General features: G+C 47.4%; 1 protein-coding gene across 1 annotated transcript in view; it reads right to left on the bottom strand.

Moving 5' to 3' along the window:
- The window catches only part of arhgef17 (Rho guanine nucleotide exchange factor (GEF) 17), a 464,629-nt gene that overhangs the window by 47,118 nt on the left and 403,217 nt on the right, over positions 1-14,294 (bottom strand). Inside the window, exons 6-11 of the mRNA XM_078221461.1 lie at positions 12,858-13,052; positions 12,144-12,194; positions 11,203-11,312; positions 8,428-8,513; positions 5,599-5,717; positions 1,483-1,696 (exon numbers count right to left, since the gene is read on the bottom strand). Coding sequence (XP_078077587.1) covers positions 1,483-1,696; positions 5,599-5,717; positions 8,428-8,513; positions 11,203-11,312; positions 12,144-12,194; positions 12,858-13,052 — 775 coding nt within the window. The remainder of the gene's footprint in view (positions 1-1,482; positions 1,697-5,598; positions 5,718-8,427; positions 8,514-11,202; positions 11,313-12,143; positions 12,195-12,857; positions 13,053-14,294) is intronic.

The raw sequence follows: 14,294 nt of genomic DNA, 5'->3' as shown, positions 1-14,294 counted from the left end.
CCACTCTCTGCGTAAAGAACCTACCTCTGATATCCTTCCTGTATCTCCCACCACGAACCCTATAGTTATGCCCCCTTGTAATAGCTCCATCCACCCGAGGAAATAGTCTTTGAACGTTCACTCTATCTATCCCCTTCATCATTTTATAAACCTCTATTAAGTCTCCCCTCAGCCTCCTCCGCTCCAGAGAGAACAGCCCTAGCTCCCTCAACCTTTCCTCATAAGACCTACCCTCCAAACCAGGCAGCATCCTGGTAAATCTCCTCTGCACTCTTTCCAGCACTTCCACATCCTTCTTATAGTGAGGTGACCAGAACTGCACACAATATTCCAAATGTGGTCTCACCAAGGTCCTGTACAGTTGTAGCATAACCCCACGGCTCTTAACCTCCAACCCCCAACCTCCAACCCAAATTTATAATGCTTCTGTGAAGAACCTTGGGACATTTTGGGTAGAACTTTCACCCCAAGAAACTAAGGGGAAATCTTACAGCTATTCACACCGGCGGGACCTTCTGGTTCCGCTGCAGTGAAAGGAGATTTCGCTGGCGCCACATTCTCCGTCCTTGTTGCAGCAACAGCGGGGATGGATGGGGTTATGGGGATAGGGCCTGGGTGGGATTATGGTCGGTGCAGATTCGATGGGCCGAATGGTCTCCTTCTGCACTGTAGGATTCTATGATTCACCCAGGATTTTAATTGCTCCATCATAGGTGGTGTGCATTCAGCGGTCAAGGACCTAACACTTTGGTAAGATCATGCCCTAAGTGTCATAACGGCTTCAGAGCACTCGGGTGCCGCTGCGCAAGGGTACCCCAATCTCAAAGTGGACTATGAGACCCCCTCCCTCCCCCATGGACACTGGGACCCACGCCTCCCCCTCATCAGCAGTAGCTACCCCCACACCCACCCCAACATGGAATGGCAGCGTTAGGGTATCAAGGGACCCTCATGATGGGTGTGTGTCCTCCCCACCCCCCCCGCCGTCAACATGCCTCCCCATCATGACTTTGACAGGATCTACCCCTGCATGATCCCCACATCATAGCTCCCCTCCCGCCCCCCTCCCCCACCCCTCTCCATCATAGCCCTCACTCAGGCTCTACACCCATAGCACTGCCCCTGGAAAATAGGTGGTGCCCAACTGCCAATGCCAGAGCATCCAACTGGCACTGCCAGGGTGTCCGGTGGCCATTGCTGTCGTGTCCAGTGGGCACCCCCTGTTGTGCAAGGTGAGCATGTTCAATGGACACCGCCAGTATGCAAGGTGGGCCCTGCCACCGTCCCTTTCTGGGCATGATCCGGTTCACACCATTAGAAAGTGCCCGGGACGATTGCAAACCCGTTTGGCACCGGGCCTGAAACCAATTTTTAGGCCCAGTCGCTGTTCTCCGTGATCGGCACGAGTGGCGAGGTTGGAGAATCGCCACCAAGGTCTTTTATCCAATACACACTACTTTGAATACTGTTTGCACATTGTACCTAATTTCTTCTTGGTCTCCTCGAACGCCTGTTCAAAGCCAGCTCGTGCCTCAATGCTACTGAATTCAAAGATGAACGTTTCAGTTCCGTCTGCTGTTGTGGCCGTCAGTTCAACTTTCGTGAGTGGAAACATGGTGCTGACTGCGAGTGACTGCTTCTCCGACAGCTCTCGATTCACAGAGGCCATCAGGTCCTTAATGACATCATCCAGACTCTGGCAAGAGAAAAGGAGAATTAGCAAAAGGACACCAAGCAACAAAATGTGGCTCAGTACTCTGAACATGCCCACTCCAATGCAGTCAAGGGGAGAAGACATACTTCCTTTTACAATGTTTTCATTCTTTCACAGAATTTGGCTGGTTTATTGCCCGTCCTTAATTGTTTTTGGGAAGGTGGTGGTGAGCTGCCTTCTTGAACCATTGCTGTGTATGTGTTAGAGATAAACCCACAGTGCTGTCAGGAAGGGAGTGCCAGGATTTTGACTGAGCAACAGTGAAGGAACAGCGATGTAGATCCAAGTCAGGATGGTGTGCGGCCTGAGGAGAAATTGAAGGAGGTGGTGTTCCAGTTCATCTGCAACCCTTGTCTTACTTGATGAAAGATCATAGAATCCCTACAGTGCAGAAGAGGCCATTCAGCCCATCGAGTCTGCACCGACTCTCTGATTTGATTTGATTTATTATTATCACATGTAGTAGTATACAGTGAAAAGTATTGTTTCTTGTGCACTATACTCTGACAGAGTATCTTACCCAGGCCCTCTCCCCCTGTCACCCCACACATTTTCCCATGGCTAATCCCTCTAACCTTCATATCTTGAAGCACTAAGGGGCAATTTAGCATGGCCAATCCACCTAACCTGCACATCTTTGGACTGTGGGAGGAAATGGGAGCATCCGGAGGGTGAGTCGATTTGTACGTGTCCTCAGACTTTTGTATCTTTTTCCCGACGGAAGAAGGTGAAAGAGGATGTGTTCAGGGTGCGTGGGGTCCTTAAATACGCTGTCTGCTTTTCCGAGGACCCCATGCACCCTGGACATACACTCTTCCACCTTCTTCTGTTGGGAAAAAATAGACAAAAGTCTGAGGACACGTACCAACTGATTCAAGAGCAGCTTCTTCCCTGCTGCCATCAGACTTCTGAATGGATCTACCTCGTACTAAGTTGATCTTCCTCTACTCCCTAGCCATGACTGTAACACTACATTCTGCACTCTCTCTTTTCCTTCTCTATGTATGGTATGCTTTGTCTGCATAGCGCAAGAAACAATACTTTTCACTGTATACCAATACATGTGACAATAATAAATCAAATCAAAGGCCTCTGAGCTGCTGTGAACTACACTGTCTTCGAAAACCAGTCGAGTGTCATGGAAATTGCAGGGGTTGTGAAATACCCCGTCTCTGCAATGGAGTTAGTAACATCAAGACTGCTACAAGCAGGCTCACTTTTCACCCATGCCCTTTAAAATTGCTGGCAGTGGGAATCACCATTATATAGTCCCTTTAACATCACAAAATTGTGGCTGGGCAGGCAATGGTGATGGTAACAGTCACAACGAGAATGAAGCATGCTGGGAATTTTAGCCAAGTTATGTTAAACTAGAGCAGGCTGCAGCAAGGCGTGACCTGTCCTGGGAGATGTGACCTGACACTTCCTGTATTGACCGAATAAGGATGGCTGTTTGAATGAGTACTAGACATCCCGAAGCCATTGTTTCCATATATGGTGAGGCTATGTAACTTACATGCAGCTTGGTATAACTATTTGGGAGTAGTTTGCGATTAATTCCATTGGCTACATTGTGATCATTTTCTGGTGGTATCATTGGCTGAGTGCCAGGGAACTTTCTGGAAGAATGTGTACAGTTTAGGATTAAAGAAGCACTTTCAGTCTTTTGCTCTCAGCGGAAATTCGAGACCCACATTTGCAACGTGTGCCCTGAGAAGAACAAAGGAACCATGAGGAAGATTCATACCCAAGGCAAACCTGGCCAGTTCACTCAAGCGGGTAGTATTTGTTTTCAGTCAGAACTTAAATGAGTTAAAAGGTTGAAGTTAAATAAACTAAGTTGAGTAAATTAAAGTAAGTGTTGCAACTAATGTAGATTTATGTTGAGTATTGGTACCTAAAGTATTAAATAAAGAGAAAGGTTTTGTTTAAGGGAAATCTGAGTCGACTTTCTATTGTTTTGTTGGTCACACCAGGGGAAAATATCTGGGAAAGGTTTAAATATTCCAGCCGGATAACAAAATGTTCCAATGTGCTTCACAGGAGCATTGGAGATATTGACTGGGATTTTACTGGTTTGCCCCACCTGTCAATGGGCGAAGTGAGCCGGTACAACTGCGCGAGAGCCAAGGAATCAGGATCATGCCCGATTTCTCACCTTTCGCAATCTTTCAAGAGCCAGGTTTCTGGCGAGGTCAGTCTCTCACCAGAAATGGGCTAGAGGCTGAATAAGTTGTTTAAATTTATTCTAATGTTAATTTAAATGGCATTAGCGAGCTCAGCACTCAATCGTCCGGGCACACTTGCCTTTATGGCCGCGCCAGGAGAGGTTCTCTCTGGCAAGAAAAACACCTGCTCCCCATGACCGGGGAACAGCCATGTTGGCCTTGTCGGTAGAACCGGGGGCCACTGAGGCCCCCTGGGAGGGGCCTTGGGCAGTGCCAGCCTGGCAGTGCCAGCCTAGCACCTTGGCACTGCCAGCCTGGCACCTCAGTAATGCCCCTGGGCACCTTGGCACTGCCCACCGTGCATCTTTTCAAGCATTATGTGCACAAGATTGGGAGTAAAATCTTGCCCAAAAACGGATCTGCAACATTCCCATTTTCACGCTAGCTGGACACTTAGAATCATTCTCTCAAATTTCGCCCATTAGGTCAGATGACTAGAAGCTTGGTCAAAGACTTTGGTTTTAAAGAAGTCATAAAGGAAGGGACTGAGGTAAAGAGATGGAAGGGTGCAGGGAGAACATTCTAGAGTTTGAGGTTCAGGCAATGAAGGCACAGCCACTAATAATGGAACAATTAAAATTGGCAATGCTCAAGAAGCCAGAATTAGGGGAGCATTGATATCTTGGAGGGTTGGAGGGTCAGTGGAGATGACACAGATAGGGAGAGACGGGGCCATGAAGGGATTTGTAAACAAGGATAAGAATTTCAGAGTCAAGACGATGCTTTATGGTTCGCTAATGTGAATGAGCAAGCTCAGTGTGCTTCTTTGCTGTTTGGGAGTTTCTTAGTGAGGCAGCAGTTATGGATGCTGAGGCTAGTTCCAGTCTCTCAGTGTTTTCTCTCCTTCGAAAATTCGGCAGTCCGTCAAATTCCCCGTTCCCATTGGCAGCGGCGGCGGGTTGTGCGCAACCGGAGAATTCCGGCTGTTGCGCATTCCGGCTATTCCCGGCAGTTCAGTTCTTCTTAAAGCTCCACCAATTTCAGGCAAAGCCGGTGGTTTGTGATTCCAGGAGACAGCTGGAAAGTGAGGAGTTCAGGCAGCTGTTTGCACTGTTAAGGACAATTCAGTTGCTACAACACATTGTGGTTTTATAATGGGGCGGCACGGTGGCACAGTGGTTAGCACTGCTGCCTCACAGCGCCAAGGACCCGGGTTCGATTCCCAGCTTGGGTCACTGTCTGTGCGGAGTCTGCACGAACTCCCCGTGTCTGCGTGGGTTTCCTCCGGGTGCTCCAGTTTCCTCCCTCAGTTTGAAAGACGTGCTGGTTGGGTGCATTGTCCATGCTAAATTCTCCCTCCCGAACAGGCGCCGGAGTGTGGCGACTAGGGGATTTTCACAGTAACTTCATTGCAGTGTTAATGTAAGCCTACTTGTGACACTAATAAACTTAAACTTTAATGGGGACCATATATCTTAAATACACACAATAAAAGAAACACCCAACCTTATAATGCCCTCAGTGAAAATGGGATGTCTTTCTGACTGTGATGGTAGCATTGGTGGGCAGGTTTATGAACGGTTGGATGAAAGTCACTGATATTGTGCCAGGCCGATTAAGAGAATGCACCATTTCTGCAAGGAATCTGGAAATTCCGGTTTATATATTCATTTTACACCATCTCCAAACTATTTAGAAAGTCATCAGTGCCCATACCTGATGTGAAATACTGAGTGTTTCGGCCAGTGTGCTAATCTGGCTCAGGATACTGAAATCTTCCTCCAATCGATTGAGGGTTTTCTGGATGTTTTCCCGGTTAGTGGATTGGGAGGTCCCTGCAACACACAGAGCAAGTTCAAACCAGAATCAGAAAATTTATATGCCATTTTTAACATGGTAAAATACCCCCCCCCCCCCACACCCCGAAAGCTTCTTCAGAGGATCATTATCGGACAAACACTGACACCAAGCTGAAGAAAGAGCCATTGGGCGCAGGTGAGTAAAAGCTGAAGGAGCATTTTACAGGAGGAGATCGAGAGAGCGGTGCCGAGGCAACTCCATGGCTTAGCACCTGGATGACGGAAGGCACAGTTGCCATTGATTGGTGAAGGAACCGGGGGATTCACAAGAGGTTGAAGGAATGATGAGTTTTCTGAGGATTGTAGCACTGGAGGGAGAGATAGTTAGAATCTAATCAGTGCGTTGTACTATATTAGTCAGAAAGGGGCTTCTGATGGAGGTACCCCCCCACACTTCCTGCCCCAGATCTAACTTTGACTCTTTCCAGCCTTGTCGCACGGAGGTTCAATGTTCTCGCCAGCCTAAAAATTGAGGCTGGGAGGGAAATGGCCCTTGACGTGGCCAATTAAGGTTCTCAATTGGGGTGTGCGGTGGGTCCCACCCAAGGCCCTGGTCACCGCAGTGTAGAATTGCTGTGTGTTGCGGGTGGAGGGGAGGGGCAGCGTAACATTCAGGCCCAAGAAATTAAATTCCTGATTTTAGGGAGGGTGCATGTCTGGTGGATCCATTTGTGGTTGGTGGAGGGGGGACAGGAATGAATAGATAGTTCAAAGAAGAGGAGATAGGGATAGTGAGGGGGGGAGGTGATGGGAAAGTGAGGAAGTGAGGAACTCGAGAGTAAAGTAATAATAATGAAAGGGTGACATGCAATCAAATAGCGCCTTTTCTTCTTACCTCAGGATCCCACATATCACTTTACAAACAATAAAGGACTTTTGCAGTGTAGGCAGTATTATATTGTGACAGGAAACGTGACAGCTACAGTGACAGGAGGGTGGCACAGTGGTTAGCACCGCTGCCTCACAGCGCCAGGGACCCAGGTTCAAATCTGACCTTGGGTGACTGTCTGTGTGGAGTTTGCACGTTCTCCCCGGGTCTGCGTGGGTTTCCTCCGGGTGCTCCGGTTTCTTCCCACACTCCAAAGATGTGCGGGTTAGGTGGATTGGCCAAGCTAAATTGCCCCTTAGTGTCCCAAGATGTGCAGGTTAGGGGGAATTAGCTGAGTGAATATGTGGGGTTACGGGGATAGGACAGGATGGTGAGTCTGGGTAAGACGCTCTGTCAGAGAGTCGGTGAAGACTTGATGGGCCAAATGGCCTCATTCTGCACTGTAGGAATTCTATGTAATTCTAATGACGTGCAGCCAGCTCCCACAGACTAGCTTGAAATGAAGAAGCAGATCATGTTTGTGAGCAGCACGGTGGCACAGTGGTTAGCACTGCTGCCTCACAGCGCCAGGGACCCGAGTTCAATTCCGGCCTCAGGTCACTGTCTGTGTGGAGTTTGCACATTCTCCCTGTGTATGCGTGGGTTTCCTCCGGGTGCTCCGGTTTCCTCCCACAGTCCAAAGATGTGTGGGTTAGATTGATTGGCCATGCTAAAATTGCCCCTTGGTGTCAGGGGGACTAGCTTAGGGTAAATGCATGGGGTTATGGGGATAGGATCTGGGTAGGATTGTGGTCGGTGCAGATTTGATGGGCCATAAGGCCTCCTTCTGCACTGTAAGGATTCTATGATCTATGAGTGACATTGGTTGAAGATTAAATTCTGGCCACGACACTGGGGAGAACACCCCTGCCCTTCTTCGCAAAGTGCTGTGGGGATCTTTTCTCCTTGATGGGACCTCAGTTTAACATTTCAGCTTAAAGGTGGCAGCTCGACCGTCAGTGCAGGGCTGTGGTATGAATGGGGGAGAAGCACGAGTGACGGCAGGAGACGGGAAGGGAAATGCTGAGGGCCTTATTTACCTTGCACTCTCCATGTCAAATGGAGCCTGCAAAGCTGGGTGACTGCTGTCCCTTCTGTGTCATCCACCACCTGGCATCCGCAAGGGAGGAAAAGAAGGAAAAAGACAGAGAGAGAGAGATGCAGAAAAGGAGTGAGAGAAACAGAAAGTATAGTTAGGCAGAGAAAAGAGGAAACAGTCCAGAAAAGGAAAGATACGGAGGCAGCGATGCATCAACAGCAGAATCAACAACCAGAGGGATCATATTGTTCAACTGTGATGTGCAAGGCTTTACTGAAATCTTTCGCACTTTTGCTTCATTGGGTATCAGAATTCTCCTGATTAGCTTAGACTTGAATGTTGGATTTGCTAAATAACCGCTTGGCGTTATCTGCTGCGTGTCAGCCCAATGCTTCAATCAGACTGGAAACTCAAAGCCACTGCTGCATCCTTTGGAAATCTCATAAGTCACTTGCTGACCCCTTTGTCCTGTCGTTTTGTGCCCCTCTGAACAACAGAATTAGAGAGAACTCTTTAGTATCGAAAATAAAATCTGGCCTGAATGTCCACTCTTTCTCCCTACGCTCTTCTTATGTTCCCATGTCTCTCTTGTCCATCTTCAGGCTACTTATCATAAGCACGCTTTGCCTCCTTGTGTTTAGGTCTGAAGCCACTCTCAGGGATTGAGAACATATTAAGATGGCTTTTTAAGCACGCAAGCTGAGACTCATGTTTTTAAATAAGCATTATATCTTAGCAGGATATATCACTGGCAACCAATATTGCAACATATCATAGACCTTTTACGATATCCAAATCTTCCAGAGGAAGCTTCCAGAGGAACTTGTACTTGCTTGTAGTGTCAATCACACTCCCAGCTGTGTATCTGTGAGAATGGAAACAGTTATTTGAGGTTGAACCTAACAATATGGACACAGTCCAGTCTCTAGGTGACAGTACATCTTCTAGAATGAATAAGGGTTGGTTTCCAAAGTATAAATGGCTGCTGGGGGAACCGGTCCACCAGTTGTGTCTTTCAGAGGTCATGGCCACTGTATACCCGGAAAATCAGCCCAAAATACTCACGGCAAGGCGACCAGAGTTTGGATGACAGGATAGATTTTCTTAGGCCTTGCCCACTTCCAGCAGACACAAGAAAATTGCAGGCAGCCTCTTCGTCTTTTTTCTGGAAAATTCCGGGTGAGGTGCCTCATCCCTATTGAGGGCTCGGATGATTTTGGGGGGAGTCTTCCCATCCCGCCCGCCATGGGAATCATGGGAAGCGGGGGAGGGGGTGGGGCGGATCATGCAAAGGTCTGTTGACCTCGGACGGGATTTTCCGCTTACGGGGCTAGTGGGTCCGGAAAATCCCGCCCTTTGTTCCCAGTGCATTTGGAGTCAGGTGCCTGGGTACTGCCTTCACAACAAACAAGAGACTGGACAAATTCACGGGGATTCCAGTCATCCTACAAGGACACGTCCCTCGATTGCTGTGCTGCAAATGCTTGCACAGAATGTCAGAGGTGTGATGTATGTGCTGACATTTATATTATTGCAAATAAGAAACTAAATACCGGACTGTAATAAAAAATCTGGGACTTGGGCAGGATTTTACGACCTCGCTCGAGAATGGTTCGCCCCATGTCGCCTCATGGGTTCCCCCTGGGTGCTCCGGTTTCCTCCCACACTCCAAAGATGTGTAGGTTAGGTGGATTGGCCATGCTAAATTGCCCCTTAGTGTCCAAAAATGAGAAGGTTAGATGGATTTGCCATGGTTAATGTGCACAGTTAGGGGGGGGGGGGTCAGTGCAAATTTGATGGGCCAAATGGACTCTTTCCGCACTGTATAGGGACTCTATGGTTTATGTAATCAAAAATTAAATCTATGGTAATGAACAGAGAGTGGCGAGAATGTGGATAAAAGCAAAATACTGCGGATGCTGGAATCTGAAACAAAAACAGAAAATGCTGGAAAATCTCAGCAGGTCTGACAGCAGCTGTAGGGAGAGAATGGAGCCAACGTTTTGAGCTTAGATGACCCTTCATCAGAGCTGAATGTGGAACTCATTACCAGAGGGAGTGGATGAAGCGATAGTACAGATGCATCTAAGGGCAGGTTAGATGAGGAAGAAGGGGTTAGGGGGTTATTGCTGATACGGTGATGCTGAAAATGATTGCAGCATTAAGACCGGCTTGGACTGATTTGGTCAAATGTTTCTGTGCCAAGTACCCGATGCAATGTAATCTAATGGAAATCGGTGCTATAATAGATTCTGGCCGAGATTCTCCCACCTCGCCCATCGCGGGAACTGTAGCAGGCAAGACGGAAAATTCTGCAGATAATTTAACGGTCCGTTGAGCTTGAGTGGGAATTTGTGGACATGAGGCACGTGTGGCTGGAGAATCCTGCCCCTATGTTCTTTCTATGTTCTATGTTCTATATTTGTGGCATTAGTTTTATGCCTCGATTGTCTTCGGTAAAGTAGCAAAAGTTAAAACACTTCCTGCTGCCTTGGCAAAGCAGCCAACATAATCAAGCACCCTACACACCCCGAACATTCTCTCTTCCACCTTCTTCCGTCAGGGAAAAGATACAAACGTCTGAGGTCACGCACCAACTGACTCAAGAACAGCTTGACGGGCGGCACGGTAGCACAGTGGTTAGCACTGCTGCTTCACAGCTCCAGGGACCTGGGTTCGATTCCCGGCTTGGGTCACTGTCTGTGTGGAGTTTGCACATTCTCCTCGTGTCTGCGTGGGTTTCCTCCGGGTGCTCCGGTTTCCTCCCACAGTCCAAAGATGTGCAGGTTAGGTTGATTGGCCATGCTAAAATTGCCCTTAGTGTCCTGGGATGCGTAGGTTAGAGGGATTAGTGGGTAAATATGTAGGGATATGGGGGTAGGGCCTGGGTGGGATTGTGGTCGGTGCAGACTCGATGGGCCGATTGGCCTCTTTCTGTGCTGTAGGGTTTCTAAGATTCTAAGCTTCTTCCCTGCTGCTGTCAGACTTTTGAATGGACTTACCTTGTATTAAGTTGATCTTTCTCTACACCCTAGCTATGACTGTAACACTACATTCTGCACCTTCTCCTTTCCTTCTCTATGAACGGGTGGCACAGTGGCACAGTGGTTAGCATTGCTGCCTCACAGCGCCAGGGACCCAGGTTAAATTCTGGCCTCGGCTCACTGTCTGTGTGGAGTTTGCACTTTCTCCCCATGACTGCGTTAGTTTCCTCCGGGTGCCCCGGTTTCCTCCCACATTCCAAAGATGTGAGGGTTTGGTTGATTGGGCATGATAAATTGCCCTTTAACGTCAGGGGGATCAGGAGAGTAAATACGTGGGGATACGGGGATAGGACAGTGCCTGGGTGGGATTGTTGTCGGTGCAGGCTCGATGGGCCAAATGGCCTCCTTCTGCACTATAGATTCTATGATTCTATGAACAGTATGCTTTGTCTGTATAATGCAAGAAACAATACTTTTCACTGTATCCCAATGCATGCGACAATAATAAATCAAAGCAAGTCACTTAGCTTACAGATAAGCATTCCTACTCAAGAGAGGCTGCATACTCACAAGCTCATAGAACTCCGCCGCAGAGAACCTGTCTTACGTTTCAAAGTAGTGCAAATCAAAAGATCTGTAAACAGAAAGAGCGAGCGTTCCTTCTTGCTGCTTACGGTTTTCTGTGCACAAAAAAAGGAAACCTCTCAGCATGACGAGTAAGCAGATTTTGGCGTCACGCTTTAGATGACGAAAGTTGTGATGAAATTGAATAAAGCAATCTGTTAACTTTTTTAAATTTAAAATTTACATCTTGTAAAATTACACTCAGCACATCAGATGTACAAATTCCAAGCATCATTTCAAACATTATACAAGTTTAAAGGTATCCCAATGCAGTCTACTTGTTAATACAGTGTATTTACAAGCACTCCACTGACTTACTCCACTGTTTCCCTTTATTCGACACCAATGTCCATCAAATACTTATTTTCAGGTGTCCATTTTTAAAGAAACAGATATGTGGTAAATGCTGATAATGGAGTATCAGGCTATATCTGTGCATTTGGTGTTGCCAGGTTCTTTGCTTGCTTTCCAACCCCCACCCGCGCCCTCCCCATGTTCTTTCCCCCCGTCCCCTGGTGCATTCTCCTCAACTGCAACATTGAGATCTCAAAGAGATAGTGCTCTCATCCTTAAAGAATCTTTGACCTAGTTGCTGAAGACGCGGACATCAGCGAAAGATGCCCAGTGTGTTGTTGTTGTACAGGTGGGTGAATCTGGCTGATTGGTGATTCAGTGGGAAGGAATCAAGGAGATACCCATAAAGATGTACACCAGTTTGACCATCATTTCCCTTCTTCATTACTCTAGGCACATGCCTCCTCCCACACCAAGGTGGGCCTGCCGAATGGGTTTACTCTCTCACGACAAGATCAATCTCGCTGCACGCCGTTTCCTTCAGCTGTTCCTTGTGTTAAGGCTTTTAAAAGCAAGAATTGCAAAGTTCTTACCACTTCAGTCACCATCTCCTGCCTTAAGAATTTTCTGTGAGGAACCAGGAGCTGCAGAACAAGGTCAGAAAATGCCACTGTGATAAAGTGATATAACAATTATAAGACAAGGTTCTCAGTTCATTGTCTTTCTCAAGAGGTCAGGGCAAAGTAGAAATGGAACTAGGAGTCAGCCAGTCAGTTCTCAGTGAAGATAAGGCTCTTCTGTATCTTAACTCCACTTGTCCGACTTGCTTCGACATCCCTTAGCTAATACCTAGCAATCTCCAATTTCAAGCTATTAACGTAGCCAGCATCTATTGCTTTTTGAGGGAGAAAGTTCCACAATTTTACCAATCTTTGGGTGACATACTGTTCTTAATTTCTCCCCTCATCAGTCTGGCCGACACCCTCCAGGCACAGTGCTGCTGTGGCTGGAAGAGGTTCTGCAGACAAGCCTGAGATTAAGGGCGGAATTTTCCAGTCCCGCCCGCCAGGGGTTATGGGAATAGAGCCTGGGGTGGGATTGTGGTCAGTGCAGACTCGATGGGCCAAATGGCCTCCTTCTGCACTGTAGATTCTATGATTCTATAATTCTATACCCAGGACTGAAAGAAGGAAACCCTACCACATATACTTTACGTAAATCGGAAAATATTGTAAAACGTTCGTAACCCAAAGCCTTGCAAAACATTAATGTGGCTCACAGTTTGTGGCCATTTATAATAGTCATACCTCTTCATGGATCCGCACGTCCATCATGCCTTCTATGTGGGATTCTATCTCTTGCAGGATGCGAGCTTCTTTCTCCGCCTCCTCTGCATTCTTCTTTCCCTTGTTTATCCTTTCAGCGAGCAACTTAATGTAACGCTGTGCTGCGAGCAGGCACGGGTGATCCGGGTGATCATCAGGTGTGTGCTTCAGCAGATCCTGCCAGGCACAAAACAACATTAGTTCACTGGTTAAGAGCTGAAGAAGCCAGCGTCTTCCTCACGTAGCTGGATGGACCTGAGCCCAATAGCTTCAGCAATATCTTTTCTGGCAAACACCTGAATACTGCTGACGATGGTTGCTGTGAGGGGAGAAGGGGTTTTACAACAGCAAAGAGAGTATTGCTGGTCCTACCGCAATAGTCAATGATCCGTAAAGCAATATAATGATGAAGGTGAGTGAGGGAATAAATAATCAATGCATACAGAAATTTAAGTTTATTTGTCACAAGTAGGCTGACATTAACACTGCAATGAAGTTACTGTGAAAATCCCCTAGTTGCCACACTCCGGTGCCTATTCAGGTACACTGAGGGAGAATTTAGCATGGCCAATGCATCTCACCAGCACATCTTTGGACTATGGAAGGAAACCAGAGCATGCAGAGGAAACCCACAAGAAACTGCAAACTCCACACAGACAGTGACCCGAGGCCAGAATTGAACCTGGGACCCTGGCACTGTGAGGCAGCAGTGCTAACTAACCACTGTACCATCTTGCATCCACTATTCAAAGTGTGGAATACATTACAAACAGATTAAAGATTTGGTCACCAACATTGCTGACAGTAATTCTAACTAAGACTGGCAGCAACCTGAATGAGGGAATTTCAGATTTCAGAACACTTTCCTACTGGACGTGATTTGGGATTGAGGTATACACAATGGAGTTGAACTCCCCGGTTTATTCACCTACTTCAAATGTGCGACATTGCATAGTTCTGCAACTCCTTTCTCTTTGGGTGCTTATCCGATTCTCTTTTAAGAGCTGCAGTTGAATCTGCCTCCACCACACTCTCAGGTCGTGCATTCCAGAGACCAGCCACCTGCTTTGTAAGAAATGTTGCCTTTGGTTCTTTAGTCACCCACCTTCAATCAGTGGCCTCTGATTTTCCATCCTTACGTGAATGGAAAGAGCTTCTATCAACTCTGCCTAAACCCTTGAACACGGCTATCAAATCTCCTCACAACCTTCCTACAGTGCAGAAGGAGGCCATTCAGCCCATTGAGTCTGCACCGACTCCCCAACAGAGCCCCTTACCCAGGTCCTTTCCCCCTGCCTTATCCCCATAACCCCACACATTTCCCATGGCTAATCCATCTAACCTACACATTTTGGGACACTAAAGGGCATTTTTTTAACCGTGGCCAATGCACCTAACCTGCACATCTTTGGACTATGG

The sequence above is a fragment of the Mustelus asterias genome, chromosome 10, assembly GCF_964213995.1.
Source record: "Mustelus asterias chromosome 10, sMusAst1.hap1.1, whole genome shotgun sequence".
Classification (NCBI taxonomy): domain Eukaryota; kingdom Metazoa; phylum Chordata; class Chondrichthyes; order Carcharhiniformes; family Triakidae; genus Mustelus; species Mustelus asterias.
The sequence above is the reverse complement of the archived record's forward strand: the minus strand, read 5'-3'. Positions and strand labels throughout refer to the sequence as shown.